We start from the raw sequence: 15,199 nt of genomic DNA, 5'->3' as shown, positions 1-15,199 counted from the left end.
GGGGCTGGAAGCTTCCCTGCGCTGCCGGGGCTCGAGCGGCCCTCTCAGCAGCCCGCGCTGGGGACGGGACGGGACGGGCGGAAGAACACAGACGAGGCGAGGCGACGGAGGAGAAGAAGCCACTTTAATCTTATCATGTCTCCAGCCCCCCCCCCTTCCCCCCGGCCGGTGCTTCAGCAGGGCTCAGGGCGCGGCGTCGGGGGGGCCTCGCAGCTTGCGGAGGGCGGCGGCCAGCATGTGGTTGCAGAGGGCGGCGTAGGGGTTGAGGAGCAGCAGCTGGCGGCGGGCGAAGGGGCTCCCCAGGCGGGCGGCCTGCGCGAAGTCCTGCCGGGCGGCCTCGTCGTCCCCCTGCAGCCGCCGGATGAGCCCCCGCTGCACCAAGGCCTGCCGCCCCGCCCGCCCCGTCCCCGCGCTCCGCTCCAGCGCGGCCGCCAGGTCTGCCAGGGCGCCTGCGCCAGAGAGAGAGAGAGAGAGATTGCAGGGCCTTCTGGAGGCCGCCTGGCCCGCCCGCCCGCCCGCCCCGACGGCCTTGGCGCCGCCGTGCTCACCCTCGACGTCCCCCTGGAGGCGCCGGGCCTGCGCGCGGTTGTTGTAGGGGGAGGCTCGGGCCGGGAGCAGCTGAATGGCGCGGCTGAAGCTCTCGAGGGCCGCCTCGGGGTCCCCCGCCTCAGCGGCGGCGATGCCCTGCAGCTCCAGCGCCCGTGCTTCTTCCAGCACGTCCGGCGCGAAGGCTCCTGCGGGCACGAGAAGGGAGAAGCGGGCGGGCTCGGCAGCTGGGGACCCCGAGCGAGGGCCAGCGCGCCCCTCGGCAGAAGCAGGGCCTTGCTGCGGCGGCCCCCCGCCTGCTGCTCGCCCCCGTCCCGAGGAGCCCCGCGTGCTGCCCGCCGGCGGCTCACCTTCCCCTTGAAGCGGCTCTTCCTCCCCCTCCCCCTCCTCCTCCTCTTCATCGGGGCCTTCCCCGAGGGGGAGGTGAGGGTGGAAGAGGCTCTGCAGGACGGCCCGGGCCTCCTCGGCGCTTCCCATGCTGAGCGGGCACTGAAGGCCTTTGCTCCCGGGGCCGGGGGCAGCCGCAGGGAGGCCCACAGGCGGCCAATAGCGGCCGGGGGAGGGAGGAGAGAGGCCGGGCCTCTGCTGGGAAGCCTGAGAGGTCGCGGGAGGAGGGAGCACCGGCTTTCCTTCACTTGCAGGTCACCTTTCTCCAAAGTGGGGGCCCAAAGTAGCTGGCATTCTTCTCTGCTCAGCTACCTGGGGAGGTGGGTTCGTCTGATGGTCAACCAACCAACCAACCAATCAGGCTTTTGATAAGATGGCGCCCACATCATATTCTTTTTGACAAGTTGGCAAAATGTGGTTTGGTGCTTGTGAATGATTCCTCATCCTCTTGGAGAGGAGTGAGTGACAAGTGGAGGGCCTCAGGGATCTCTTTTGGGACCCGTTCTGTTTAATATCTTTGTACGTGATTGGGATGAAGGAATAGAGGGAATACATATTACGTTTGCAGATGATACTAAATTGGGAGTGGTAGCAAGTACAGTAGAAGACAGAGACGGGATCCAGGCTGGAAAACTGGGCTAAAACCAATAAAATGAATTTTAACCAGGATAAATGTAAAGTTCTGCATTTAGGGAGAAAAACCCAACACATATAGGCATGGGGAGACTTGTCAGGGCAGCAGAATGTGTGAAAAGGAACTAGGGGACAGTGGACCATACACTGAATGTGAGTCAGCAGTGTGACATGGTAGCTAAGAAGGCAAATGTGACTTTGGCCTGTATCAACAGTAATGTCCAAATTATGCAACGTGAGAGTGTATCGCTTTACTCTGCTCTGGTAAGACCTCACCTGGAGTATTGTGTTCAGTTTTGGGCACCACATTTTAAGGATATAGGCAAGCTAGAACGGGTCCAGAGGAGGGCTACGAAGATGGTGAGGGGTCTGGAGACCAAGTCCTATGAAGAAAGGTTGAAGGAGCTGGGCATGTTTAGCCTGGAGAGGAGGTCTCTGAGAGGTGGTATGATCACCATCCTCAAGTACTTGAAGGGCTGTCCTATTATAGAGGATGGTGTGGAGTTGTTTTCTGTGGCCCCAGAAGGTCAGACCAGAACCAGCAAGGTTGACATAAAAGTCAAAAGTTTTTGACTAAACACCAGGAAGACCTTCCTGAGAGAGGGGTTCCCCAGGCTTCCTGGGGAGGTGGTGGGCTCTCCTTCCTGGGGGGCCATGTGACAGCAAGGCTCATTCCATGCTAATGTAATGAAATAGGGAGGTCTAAATGGAGACCAAAGTCGTAACAAAACTGAACGTGATTAATGTGAGCTAAATGTTAGCATTGGCTATGACATTCTGGGAAGTAAATGGTTTGAGATTAGCATAAATGCCAAGGTGAGAAAACATACTGAATTGGATACTCCATGTTGACCGAGAAGAGGCATTCAAATTGAAGGGACAGAGCACCAGCCAACTTCTTTTTGGATTCACAACAAAATAAAATATCCCCTGGACCAAAATGGAGCAATAAAGTGGGAATCATTTGGGATTCATTTTTGGAAAGTTGGAGTGCAGACTTGTGCTCGGATGTGTTCATACACACATGGAGTGCTCAACAGAAAGACTAGAAAAAGTAACGTGAACCTTGGTGGATGGTGATATTCTGTATTTGAGTGTAATTTTGTTAGAATTTAAACACAAGAATTTGAACACATTCAGTGTTGGCATGGTGAGATAATTTGGTTTCCAGATTTGCAGTCTATTTTCCTGTGGTCCCGCTTAGTTCTGTAGTCACATTCTGAGGATTTAGGCAGACCATGAGAGGGAGGGCAGGCGGGGGGGGGGGCATCAGGGAAATGTTGATTGCCACTTTGGGGTCAGGCAGCACTTTCCTTCAGGCTGGGATCCTGGAGGTTCTGCCACCTTCTGGGTGTGGAGGAAGGGTCGCTGGGAAGGCGTGTGGGAGACATTGTGCAGGGGGGGTCGGCTCTGAGGGGGAGGGGCTTCCAACTCTATAATTCTGTGGTTCAACCACCACACTGCACTGGCTCTTTAAGAAAAGAATTCAGAACTTTTCATTTAAAAAAGAAGACTGAGGAGGGGAGACATGACAGCGGTTTTGCCAAATTTTGCCTGGGGTAGAGAAAGTGAGGGCAGAATTTCCTTTCTCCATCCTCGTAGCAGTCAGGGCAACCTAACAATGTGGGTAGATAATTCAGTTGTGGAGTTCACTGTCAGAGGATACAGTGATGGCCACAAGCATAGATGGCATTAAAGGGGGATTCCTCCATTCCTGGAGGGCAAGTTCAACAAGGGCAACTCCTCTGTGGTTGGACTAGATGACCCTGGAGGTCCCTTGATTCTCTGTTTCTAACCTATCCGTGCAGTGGCAGGGAAAAAAGGCAGGCGAAGGGGAGGGGTTGGGCATGAAAACACCATCATGCTAGCTCTGTGGGGGCGGCCATGCAGAATTCCACATGCTGGTTCGTCCCTTTAAGGGCACTACTCAGCTTGAAAGGGGTGCTTCGTCCTGGACTGTCCAGCCTGCTACTCAAGATCTGCTTCCCAATTTCTTGGTTAAAGTGGATGTTTAAAGGATTTTTATAGAATGACAGTTGCTGTGATTTCCCCCGTGCTTCTGTCTTGCATGATCTGCACAAATTTGTTTGGCCTCTCCTGCATTTGGGCAGTCAAATGCAACTTGTGACAAACGTCCGTGAAGATAGATTCAGGTAGGTCGCTGTGTTGGTCTGAAGCAAGAGAGAAAAGTCAGAGTCCAGGGGCCCCTTTAAGTCCCAACAAAGCATAATTCTGGGTAGCAGCTTTCATGGGCTTGCACACTTCTTCACTTTCATTTTATGTGGGGTCTCAGAGGGTTGGATTCGACGGTGCGACTGAACAACAAACCACCTGGGAGGCCAGGTTGGTGACTAGACAGCATTTTCAGTGGTGCCCCCTTGCCTCTGGCATGCCCTCCCCTTGGAGGCGCACCTGCTCCTTGCCCTTAGGGATGCTCTGTATTCTTGGTGCTTGCGGGGGGGGCACAGTGGGAGGGCTTCTGGCCCCACTGGTGGACCTCCTGATGGCACTTGGGTTTTTTGGCCACTGTGTGACACGGAGCGTTGGACTGGAGGGGCCACTGGCCTGTTCCCACATGGCTTCTCTTCTGTTCTTATGGACAGGGCCTCTGGGGGAGTCTGCAGCAGAACGCCGCTCTCCAAGGAGACGCAGCCCCTGCCCAAGAGAACCTCCTGCCATGGATGCAGTTCTAGTCTGTGACCTGCAGTTGCCTCTGCTGCTTTCTGCAGTCACCCAATGAAGCCTATTGCCAGCCATGGTCAGGGGCCTGCCTCCTGCAGAAGGGGGTATGAGAACCCATCTCTGGCGGGAGAGAGCTTGGCACCATTGCATTCAAATGCATAATGGCTAAGATAGCTATAAGTGTAGGGCAAGAGCCCACCATAGTTTTCGCAAGAACCCTCTTGGCCTATGGAAGCCTATTTGCTAAATGGTCTGGTGTTGATAGCTGAACTGCCGGGACTTGAGAAAGAGCCCGTTCACATCCACCTGCCAGCCCCAGGGCCCTCCCCCCTTCCTGGGCCAAGTCAAAGGCAGCCTCCTGGCCAGCTCAGCCCCTGGGGCCACAGGCTCATGCTCTGCAGCACAGTCACTCTGTTGCGAGGGAGAGGCCGCCTGGATTTTGAGCCCCCCCTCAGTTTGGCCCATCATCCAGAGCAGAAACCAAGTGAGGGAAATGCCCCCCCCCCTCGTGGTGGGTGGCTCTTTGGGCAGTTTCCTTCCTCCTTTCCATCCCGCCTTCTTCTAAGAGACCCCCGACTATGGCAATCTTGAGAGGGAGGTTGGCTGGCTCAGCGTGAGGCTCACGAGGGGGGGCACTCTGAAACCCTCTTCCGTGGCGCCAGGCACCCCCAAGCTCAAGGGCAGGGCATCTCCCCCCCATCAATAAGGGAAATCCCGTCATCCTCTGAAGCAATAAACTTGACATGTTTATTAATTAAACTATCACTTAAATAAAAAAGTGCATAGAAAATAAACATGTTTAAAAACTCCTTTTTTTTACAACTATATACACTTATTTTTACATTCAGTCATTTCTTGAACCATTGAAAGAACTTCCTTCGTCCCTGGGAGGGCAGGGAATTAACACTGACGCACTCGAGACACAGTTCCTCTTTTGAAAGAAAGAAAAACAAGTCCAAACAGTTTGGAAGAACACAAGGAGAAAAAAGAAACAAAACTGAAGATTGGTTTGACATAAGAAGTTGCATTTTGTTTGGAACATAACCCTGTGTTTGCAGCGGAGCATCTGCGTGGCTCAAAACGATTATTCACTACTGACACGGAATCCAAGGAACACACCACACGGACAGCTCTTGGCGGAGAGGCCTGGAAGCGGCAGCAGGATCTGGTGCAGAGACCAGGAAAGCGCGTGACACGGCAGCTGCGGCACCCCAACAAGGAAGGAGGAGTCCAAGGAGGAAGAGAGAAACAAGTTGTACAAGTATCGACTGCTCACACGGAAAAGCTAGGAGAAGGCCTGGCCGCCCAGGAAGAAGGTGGAGCCAGGAGAGAGACCCCTGGGCTGGCTGGGCTTCCTGCCTCTGGAGCAATTGCAACACAACCTTGATCTAGAGTGTTAAAGAGAATTCAAAGCCAGGCTTCAAGACACGGAGCATTAAAATAGTAGTTCCTATATATACCACATTTATAGTTATAAAACCTTGCAGGTATTTGGGTGGGGGATGGACCAGCAGTCTAGGGGCAAATGACATGATTCTGCACAAAGGACGTCTGTCTGTCTGAAGAGCCCAGTATTGCTTTGCAACGGAGGAAGGGAAGCGAAGATTAGACTCAGCCCTTTGCTATGACCCGCTTTTCCTTTAAAAAAATAAACACCTTAAAGGTTTGAGTCTTCGTATTCTCAGGTATCATGATCTCCGTCAGTCCTTACAAATATACATTCATATTGCCGGGAGGCTGTGCGGAGAGGCCCCCTTCTGCCCCACCCCCTGCACAGAGCAGCAAAGCCTGCCCCGTACACAGCTTCCTCGGCTAACAGACAGTTTGACTGGCCACGGCGGCTGCCGCTCATGGCAGCCCGGACAGAATTAGCAGCAGCAGCAAGGGCCAGTGAGAGCTGGCTCTTCCTTCTCCCAGGTCCCTGGGCATCTCGGTCAGAGCGTCCTCAAGGCAACGGGAAGGGGGGGGGCAGCCTTCCTCCCATGCCTTCCTGCCCAGGCACTCCCACATGTGCCACCCAGAGGAAGGACAGAGGGTCCTGCGCTGGCTGCCGGTATCCAATGGGGAAGCAGCCAGTGTGAAGCAACACTGGCGGGGGGGGGGAGGGGGTGTTCAGTGGCGCTGCTGAGCAGCCACCTCCAGGCAAATGGCTGGAGGGATCCACGAGGGGCAGAGGGCAGGGAGTGTGCTTATTGGCCTGACAGGAAACTAGGGCCAGAGGCCCTCCCACCCTGCTGGGGCCTGGCTGCAGCAGAGGAAGCCCCACAGCTGAGTTTGCCCTGGGGGGAGGGAGAGAGGAGCTGCTGGGCTCCCAGAGGGCGGAGGGTACCCCAGCCCAGCCCAGGCAGGCAGGAGCTCACAGCTTCCAGTCCCCACCATTTAATCTCCCCCCCCCCCTGCCAATGTTCCATTAGACAGAATCCTTCGAGGTCCAGCCAAAGGTTCTAGGGAAGAAGGAACCACTGGGAAACTCTCCTCCCCCCACCGCAGAAAGGCTCCCATGAAGCCCCTGGCCAGCTGCGTCCTGAAGGCCCTCCCCCCCAGCCAAAGTCAGATTTCGCTTAAATTAGGATGACACCACAGTTGAAAAAATAGTCTCATAAGTGCTCTTCCCAATGAAGTGCTTCTCGTAGAAAAATATACAAAATTATTTACATTTACAAAACCTTAAATACTAAACCTGTAAACAGAACCCAGTAAATCCAATGATGCAATTCAAGAGGTGGTCACCGGGGGGGGGGGCTGCTCAGATGTGCTCTACGGGGGCTCCAAGGTCACCACCTGCCTTCCTGCCCACGGGAAGGCCTGCCCAGAACCAGTGTGGAGAGCCCCTGGACCGCTGACGGCTGCAGCTGGAAGTTCGCTCCGGCTGCCTGAGCAGAACCCCTGCCTTGGACCTCCCCCTTGGGGCTTGCTCAAGGAGGACCCAGAACTCTCCCTCTTTGCAGGTGCGACATCTAGAGGGGAGGGGAAGGCTGAGAACCCCCCTGCTGCTCCCTGTAGCAAGACAGGACAGCAGCACTGCCTCCCCCTTTGCTCAAACTCAGATGCCGGTTCTGGGCAGCGCCACAAATGTGCCTGCCGAAGCCAAAACAGACCACCCCCCCCCCTCCAACACAGCCAGGTCACAGTCCTCCCCCCCCTCCCCACAGCAGCACTGCTGGCCCAGAACTCCGCGTCTGTCACAAGCAGGGCCAGTTCGTGCTCCAAGGACCCAGTCCAGCCTCTCCGGAGTGGAAGGAGGGGTGCCCTGCTCCACGGGTGCAGGCCAAGCGAGCCCCCAGCCAGGCCGGCTCAGTTGAGGAACCGGCGGCATTTCTTGGCACCACAGTTGCAGGGCAGCTTGTTGCTGGCGTCCTCGATGGGGAACTTGTAGTCATAGGTGAGCTCCTCGCCACGGGAGATCTTGCGCACGGCAAAGATGACAATGTGCTTCTGCCCATCAATGTTGATGACCCGGGAGTAGCAGTTGGGCTCACAGGAGTGGTTGATGAAGCGGGCAGCGTTGCCATGCATGGTGGCATCCACCACCTCAGAGTCGTCAATGCGGAACATGTAGCAGCCGATGCCCTGGGCCGGAGGGAGAAGAGAGGGCTGCTTACACTGCTGTTGGGCCAGGCAGAAGCCGCTTGCTGTGATCCTTGGGAAGCTCCTCCACCAAGGACTCCCCCCCCGCCCCCCAGGCACTGCAGGCAAAATGCGTCAGGAGCCCCGGGAAGCACACACGTTGCACCTGTCGCCTGGGATCTGAGGCCACCAAACAACCTACAACCTCCCTGCTTGGCGCCTAGAAGTACCCCCCTTCCCCTCCTCGGGTACCTTTGCCAGGCCCAGCTCAGGAGTCCATCTGGGCAGACAAGGCAGTGGTCAAGATGCCAGCGGGTGGAGCAGCTGCTTGGCCTGCAGATCCCATGATGACCCCCCCCCCCAGCTTCCCACTCCCTGTCCAAGGCTCCTCTTCCGGAGCTCACCTTGCCGTCATAGTACTTCTCCCGCTTGTCTGTCAGGATGGAGCGGATCACGTTGCCTGCATACTCAATGACCATCTCTCCGGCATCAATGTTTCTTTTGCAGAACAAGCCTCGGCCATGGATGGGGGACCTAGAGAGAGGGAGGGAGGGAGGGGGAGAGGGAGAGAGATGGGAGAGGGGGGGAGAGAAAGGGAGAGATGGGGGAGGGAGGGGGAGAGGGAGGGAGAAAGAGAGAGCAAGAGAGAGGGAGAGATGGGAGAGGGGAAGAGAGGGAAGGAGAGGGGGAGAGAGGGAGGGGGGAGAGAGAGAGGGGGGAGAGGGAGAGAGATGGGAGAGGGGGGGAGAGAAAGGGAGAGATGGGGGAGGGAGGGGGAGAGGGGAAGAGAGGGAGGGGGAGAGAGGGAGGGGGAGAGAGAGAGGGGGGAGAGGGAGAGCGCATGGGGCACCTGGCAGCATCAAGCAGCGCAACCCTTCTTGGCACAAAGCCTGGAGGAGTTCTACCCCCGCTGCCCCCACCCCAAGCAGGCTCTCAAAAACTGGCCATGGCTCTCCCCAGCAGCTGACTGCAGTGCTTCCCCAGGGGGGGCCTTCCGCCATTATCGCCAGACTGCGGAGCTGCAGCCCAAGCTTCGCCTGCCCAGGTGGTCTCCCACCTACCTGTAGACGCCAACTGCCTCCTTGGAGGTCTTCTTCAAGTGCCGGAAGCGCATGGGCATCGGGAGGTCCATGCTGGTGGCCCTCCTGGGGAACAAGAGGAGGCATCTTCATCACCAGGGCAGTGTAAAGGACCCCCGCCCCCCCCCCCCCCGTCATGCCTCCCCACTCGTGACTGATGGAGCCCCATCAGCCTCTGTTCTCCTCCCATCTGAGTGCTCTGCAAATCGTTCTGCAGGGCAGACTGTGCAGGAGCTGGCCTAGAGGTCGGCTGGACGCCTGCCAGCAAGACCGAAAGGAAGTCTGCCAGTCTTCACACCCACTCGGTACCTACCGGGCAGACTTCAGCTGGACCTCCTCCTCCTCCTCCTCATTGGGGTTGTATTCTGGTGGCTGGCGGTGCTTGGAAGCCAGGAAATTGAACATGTCGAAGGCAGACTTCCTGGAGTTCAGAAGAGAGCAGGATTAGGGCACCCTCAGGAGCCACCCCCCCACCCCCTTTAAGTGCGGGCCATCCCACAGTCCCCCAAAGCCTACTGGCCAAACGACGAGACCTGAAGCCACTTCTTATTGAAGGCCTTTAGCTCTCCCTCCCCCCGCCTGGGATGGGTAAGCCCCAAGGCCCACAAGGCTCTCCTGCTTGCCTTCGGTGCACCTCTGCCCTGGCGCAGCCATGTGGGTTCACGGGGGGCTCCTTGGCCTCCTCTGGCTTGTGAAACCGGAACTTGTAGTTGTGGCAGTGCTTGGCTCCAGAGAGCTGCTCGATCAGGAAGACAACGGCATCGTGGAGGATGCCCAGCATTCGGAGCCCGCTCACCCCTGCAAGGAACACACCTGGTGCCAACACAGCACGGCCGAGCCGGAGCAGATCTGCCCTTCAGCCGCCCCCCCCCCCCCGCAAGGGATTGGGTCCAGGCCCCAAACTCTGCTGTAGGCTCAAGGGGAGAGCGGAGAGCTGGGCCCAGCCTCCAGGTGGCGCCAGAAGGCCAAACGGAGCCCTGAGAATGTGCCAAGAGCTGCCCAAGCCCTCCTGGGAACTCCACAAGCTCCAGGACAAGACAAGACAAAACAAGGCAGAAAAGGGGACTGGGGGAAATGAACCACTAATGCTGCTGCTACCTGTGAAAGACAGCTGCTTCAGGCGAGCGTTGGAGCGGGCCTCCTGCACTCTGTCTGTCAAAGACTTCCAGGCATCTGAGATTTAAGGGAAGAAAAACAAGGAACGAGGTGCCACGCAGCGGCTTCCATCTTCTTGTCTCACAGCCGTATGGCTGGCACACCTACACCCTGCCTCAACGGAGTGCCAGAAGCTGCTGGCACCTCCCTGCTCCCCCCATCCCTGCCCACCTTCAATACTTTCGGAGCAGATCTGGAAGCCGTCGTCACTTGAGATCTCAAAAACCAGCCCTTTCTTGGGCCTCCTCTCCAGAAGGCTCTCCTTCCGCTTCCGCTCCTGCTGCAGCCAGAAGAGGAGGGGAGAGCTGAAGGTGCCTTCCTCCTCCTCCTCTTCCTCCTCCTCCTCAGCCGCTTTGGCATCTGGAAGACAAACAGGCCCCCCCTCTGCCTTCAGTCCTCAGCTGGGCTAAAGAGCTCAACCTGCATCATCCTGGGCCGAGATCTGACTTGGGCGGAGCTGAAGTTCACATCCTGACTCAGTCAGGAAGCTCATGGGGGAGGGAGCGGGGTGTTCTGGTTTTGGTGCGACGACAGGCGGCCGCATTCCTCAGTGGTGTAGTTTGGTGTAGTGGTTAAGTGTGCGGACTCTTATCTGGGAGAACCAGGTTTGATTCCCCACTCCTCCACTTGCACCTGCTAGCATGGCCTTGGGTCAGCCAGAGCTCTGGCAGAGGTTGTTTTTGAAAGGGCAGCTGCTGTGAGAGCCCTCTCCAGCCCCACCCACCTCACAGGGTGTCTGTTGTGGGGAGGAAGGTAAAGGAGATTGTGAGCCGCTCTGAGACTCTTTGGAGTGGAGGGCGGGATATAAATCCAATCTCTTCATCTACCTCACAGGGTGTCTGTTGTGGGGGAGGAAGGGAAAGGAGATTGTGAGCCGCTCTGAGACTCTTTGGAGTGGAGGGCGGGATATAAATCCAATATCTTCATCTACCTCACAGGGTGTCTGCTGTGGGGGAGGAAGGGAAAGGAGATTGTGAGCCGCTCTGAGACTCCTCGGAGTGGAGGGTGGGATATAAATCCAATATCTTCATCTACCTCACGGGGTGTCTGTTGTGGGGGAGGAAGGGAAAGGGGATTGTGAGCTGCTCTGAGACTCTTCGGAGTGGAGGGCAGGATATAAATCCAATATCTTCATCTACCTCACGGGGTGTCTGTTGTGGGGGAGGAAGGGAAAGGAGATTGTGAGCCGCTCTGAGACTCTTCAGAGTGGAGGGCGGGATATAAATCCAATATCTTCATCTACCTCACAGGGTGTCTGTTGTGGGGAAGGAAGGGAAAGGGGATTGTGAGCCGCTCTGAGACACTTCGGAGTGGAGGGCGGGATATAAATCCAATATCTTCATCTACCTCACAGGGTGTCTGTTGTGGGGGAGGAAGGGAAAGGAGATTGTGAGCCGCTCTGAGACTCTTCGGAGTGGAGGGCGGGATATAAATCCAATCTCTTCATCTACCTCACAGGGTGTCTGTTGTGGGGGAGGAAGGGAAAGGAGATTGTGAGCCGCTCTGAGACTCTTTGGAGTGGAGGGCGGGATATAAATCCAATATCTTCATCTACCTCACAGGGTGTCTGCTGTGGGGGAGGAAGGGAAAGGAGATTGTGAGCCGCTCTGAGACTCCTCGGAGTGGAGGGTGGGATATAAATCCAATATCTTCATCTACCTCACGGGGTGTCTGTTGTGGGGGAGGAAGGGAAAGGGGATTGTGAGCTGCTCTGAGACTCTTCGGAGTGGAGGGCAGGATATAAATCCAATATCTTCATCTACCTCACGGGGTGTCTGTTGTGGGGGAGGAAGGGAAAGGAGATTGTGAGCCGCTCTGAGACTCTTCAGAGTGGAGGGCGGGATATAAATCCAATATCTTCATCTACCTCACAGGGTGTCTGTTGTGGGGAAGGAAGGGAAAGGGGATTGTGAGCCGCTCTGAGACACTTCGGAGTGGAGGGCGGGATATAAATCCAATATCTTCATCTACCTCACAGGGTGTCTGTTGTGGGGGAGGAAGGGAAAGGAGATTGTGAGCCGCTCTGAGACTCTTCGGAGTGGAGGGCGGGATATAAATCCAATATCTTCATCTACCTCACAGGGTGTCTGTTGTGGGGGAGGAAGGGAAAGGAGATTGTGAGCCGCTCTGAGACTCTTTGGAGTGGAGGGCGGGATATAAATCCAAGATCTTCATCTACCTCACAGGGTGTCTGTTGTGGGGGAGGAAGGGAAAGGAGATTGTGAGCCGCTCTGAGACTCTTCGGAGTGGAGGGCGGGATATAAATCCAAGATCTTCATCTACCTCACAGGGTGTCTGTTGTGGGGGAGAAAGGGAAAGAAGATTGTGAGCCACTCTGAGACTCTTCGGAGTGGAGGGCGGGATATAAATCCAATATCTTCATCTACCTCACAGGGTGTCTCTTGTGGGGGAGGAAGGGAAAGGAGATTATGAGCCGCTCTGAGACTCTTTGGAGTGGAGGGCGGGATATAAATCCAATATCATCATCATCTTCTCCTCTCGGGTGGGGAATGTGCCGACTGTGCAACTTTTGGGGGCTTTTGAAGTTTAAGACCTGCTAGAACCCCGATTGGGGGGTTCTTGAGGAAGGGGGAGCTTGGGGAAGGTTGAATTGGGACGTAAGCTTCAGTTCAGACCACTCCCCCTCTTTTTCCCCTTAAGTCTGGGTTGCAGCAGACGCCATTTTGGCGATTCGGTCGTGAACACCAGAGACGAGGGGAATAGCAATTGAGATTTTGCAACAAAGAAGAGATTTCTTTTGCAACAAAGAAGCTGGTTTGGTGCAAAAAGAGGAGGCAATGGCTTGGAAAGTTGATGGACAGAAGAGGAAAAAGAACGGTGGATCTATGTGGAGACGGAGAGAGGGAAGGCGGAGTAAGTGGGGACGATGCCAGATGAAATTGACTAAAAGCTTTGGTGTGGCAGAAAGGTGCAGAATTACTGAATGGAGTACAATTAACTGACCAACTAAGTTTTCTAAGCATCATAGGATAAAGTGGGAATGTAACAGGATGCTCTTGAATTCAGAGGAACATTTACCTTAAAGAACTGGCTTATTATTCAAATAGAGACATTCCATCATTGTGTAGACGTGGAGAAGAAAGGGGTTGAAGAGGAAGAGGAAAGAAAACCCAGAAGATTTATAATAGAGCTTAAATGAGAGGCAATGCTTGTATGTAAGGCCTGAGCAGTTGAGAGTAAGAGCATATAAGTATATAAGTGCATAAGTAAATGTGCATGAGAGTGAGGTATGAGAGAGTGAGGTGTGGTTGTGCGACTAGAGAGACGTGCTGTTGGAGAAAAAAAAAGAGAGGGGGCTGTATACATGTAAGGGTGGTAAAGTCTTGATGGAGAATTTATAACATAAACAAAAACAAACAAACTAGCAACAGACTGCCTGGGCAAGTGCCTTAACTAATATATACAAGTACAGAAGATTGAAGAGTCAGAGAAGACGGAAGAACGTGTTTTTTTTTTTACTAGATTATAAGAGAAAAACCACCTTTGAAGGGTCTGAATCAGTTTTTCAGAAATCATTTATGGACAGACTGAACTAACTTTGTAAAATTTTGAAGAGACAGAATAAGGTTGAAAGAGACTGACTTAGTAATGAGGAGACTTGACTGAAAGGGTGGACTGGAGAAACAGTAATGAATTAGTTCTGAATGTTTGAATTCTAAAGTCTGCAACATAACCTCACATTTTGAATTAGTAACAAATTGGTTGATGAACTGTTTAGGAAATTAACATTAATTGTTCATTTGTGCTTTATTGATTATTAATTATTAATTGTAATAGTTGTAAAATTAATTATTAATTATTAAAAGGAAGGGAGTAAAAGGAAATTGGGTTAAAGGAAGATCAAAGGTGGGGAAAAGAAAGATATTAATCACTAGTAGTGCAAGAGGGTATAAGTAGCTAAGTGGAAGAGAGTAAGAGGCACTAGGTGTGGAAGAGGTGATAATTAACTAACAACAATTAAATATACCTAAGTGTGTACTTGTTAGAGGTGATATAAGTGTGTGGATAAGGATAAGATGCACAGATAAGGAAAAAGATAAAGGAAGAGGAAGAGGTTAACCCCTCCCTGAATACTAATACAAATAAGGACATTGGTCTTTAGGTTAAAATATAGTATCTTAAACAATGAGTATGTTAGTCAAGTCAGCAGCCTCACTAGATGCCCCAAAATCAATGGGGCCCACAATATCTCAGGACACGATCGAAGAACTACAAAACAATATGCAAATCTATTTTAGGAGAGTGCTGAATCAGATGCAGGTGAATCTAGCAGAGCAGATGGGTGGGTTAAACTCAAAAATGGACGGCCTACAGGAACAAATAACAGGAACTAAGGAAGAAATCATGGGCTTAACTCAGTATCTAAAACCTCTTGATATTAAAATGAAGGTTGCTAAACAAATATTGGAAGTAGATAAGTTAACTCAAGAGATAAAAGAAGAAAGGTTAGTTAGTTCTGAGATGGAACAGGTAATTTATAATTTGAGAACTCAAAAAGTTCTAGAACAAAAACAAGATTTATCACAAATATCAAGTGATGCATTGGCAGTAGTAATGGAAATAGAGCCCTTGGATATAGAGGAAGAAACAGAGGATTCATATAAGAGTAATAAAAAATATTCTTCTGAGGGAAGTTCATAGTACCTTTAAGAGAAAAATGAGTAAGGAGGCAGGTTGGAAAGTCTTAACAGATCAATCATTAAAAATTATTGAACAACAAAAGATTAAGGTCTTAAGAGAAACTCCATGGTTGGTGAGGAAGAGAAGGTCAAAATTAATTCTAGTCTATACAAATGATCTCAATCCTCCAAAAAAGAAAGAAAGAAAGACAAAGAAAAAGAAGAAAGGGGGGAAAGAAAGAGAGAGAGTGATAGATTTTCTGCCAAATATATTGTGAACAGAACAAAATTAATATAAACTATGGAGGAAGAAAAAGAATTGCAGATTTATACCCCGCCCTTCTCTCTGAATCAGAGACTCAGAGCAGCTTACAATCTTCTATATCTTCTCCCCCCACAACAGACACCCTGTGAGGTGGGTGGGGCTGAGGGCTCTCACAGCAGCTGCCCTTTCAAGGACAACCTCTGCCAGAGCTATGGCTGACCCAAGGCCATTCCAGCAGGTGCAAG

General features: G+C 53.2%; 2 protein-coding genes across 2 annotated transcripts in view; both read right to left on the bottom strand.

Annotated features, from left to right (window-relative positions):
* Positions 1-183: 183 nt before the first annotated feature.
* Positions 184-1,023, bottom strand: TTC36 (tetratricopeptide repeat domain 36). The gene is made up of 3 exons (XM_060251633.1): positions 897-1,023; positions 549-731; positions 184-449 (listed from the first exon to the last, which is right to left on the bottom strand). Exons 1-3 carry the CDS (start codon positions 1,021-1,023, stop codon positions 184-186), a joined length of 576 nt encoding a protein of 191 aa, XP_060107616.1.
* Positions 1,024-6,828: 5,805 nt separating this feature from the next.
* Positions 6,829-15,199, bottom strand: part of KMT2A (lysine methyltransferase 2A) — a 51,295-nt gene continuing 42,924 nt past the window's right edge. Inside the window, exons 30-36 of the mRNA XM_060251632.1 lie at positions 10,221-10,437; positions 9,993-10,067; positions 9,518-9,692; positions 9,208-9,315; positions 8,877-8,960; positions 8,220-8,349; positions 6,829-7,818 (exon numbers count right to left, since the gene is read on the bottom strand). Coding sequence (XP_060107615.1) covers positions 7,543-7,818; positions 8,220-8,349; positions 8,877-8,960; positions 9,208-9,315; positions 9,518-9,692; positions 9,993-10,067; positions 10,221-10,437 — 1,065 coding nt within the window. The 3' untranslated portion in view covers positions 6,829-7,542. The remainder of the gene's footprint in view (positions 7,819-8,219; positions 8,350-8,876; positions 8,961-9,207; positions 9,316-9,517; positions 9,693-9,992; positions 10,068-10,220; positions 10,438-15,199) is intronic.

This window comes from Heteronotia binoei, chromosome 12 (genome assembly GCF_032191835.1).
Source record: "Heteronotia binoei isolate CCM8104 ecotype False Entrance Well chromosome 12, APGP_CSIRO_Hbin_v1, whole genome shotgun sequence".
Taxonomy (NCBI): domain Eukaryota; kingdom Metazoa; phylum Chordata; class Lepidosauria; order Squamata; family Gekkonidae; genus Heteronotia; species Heteronotia binoei.
The sequence above is the reverse complement of the archived record's forward strand: the minus strand, read 5'-3'. Positions and strand labels throughout refer to the sequence as shown.

Excerpts from the sequence above, each read along its gene's own strand:
- TTC36 (XM_060251633.1), bottom strand. The coding sequence starts at position 1,023 with ATGGGAAGCGCCGAGGAGGCCCGGGCCGTCCTGCAGAGCCTCTTCCAC. Across the intron at positions 732-896 it reads AGAGCCGCTTCAAGGGGAAG|CCTTCGCGCCGGACGTGCTG; the intron begins GTGAGCCGCCGG and ends TGCCCGCAGGAG. Across the intron at positions 450-548 it reads CCTCCAGGGGGACGTCGAGG|GCGCCCTGGCAGACCTGGCG; the intron begins GTGAGCACGGCG and ends TCTCTGGCGCAG.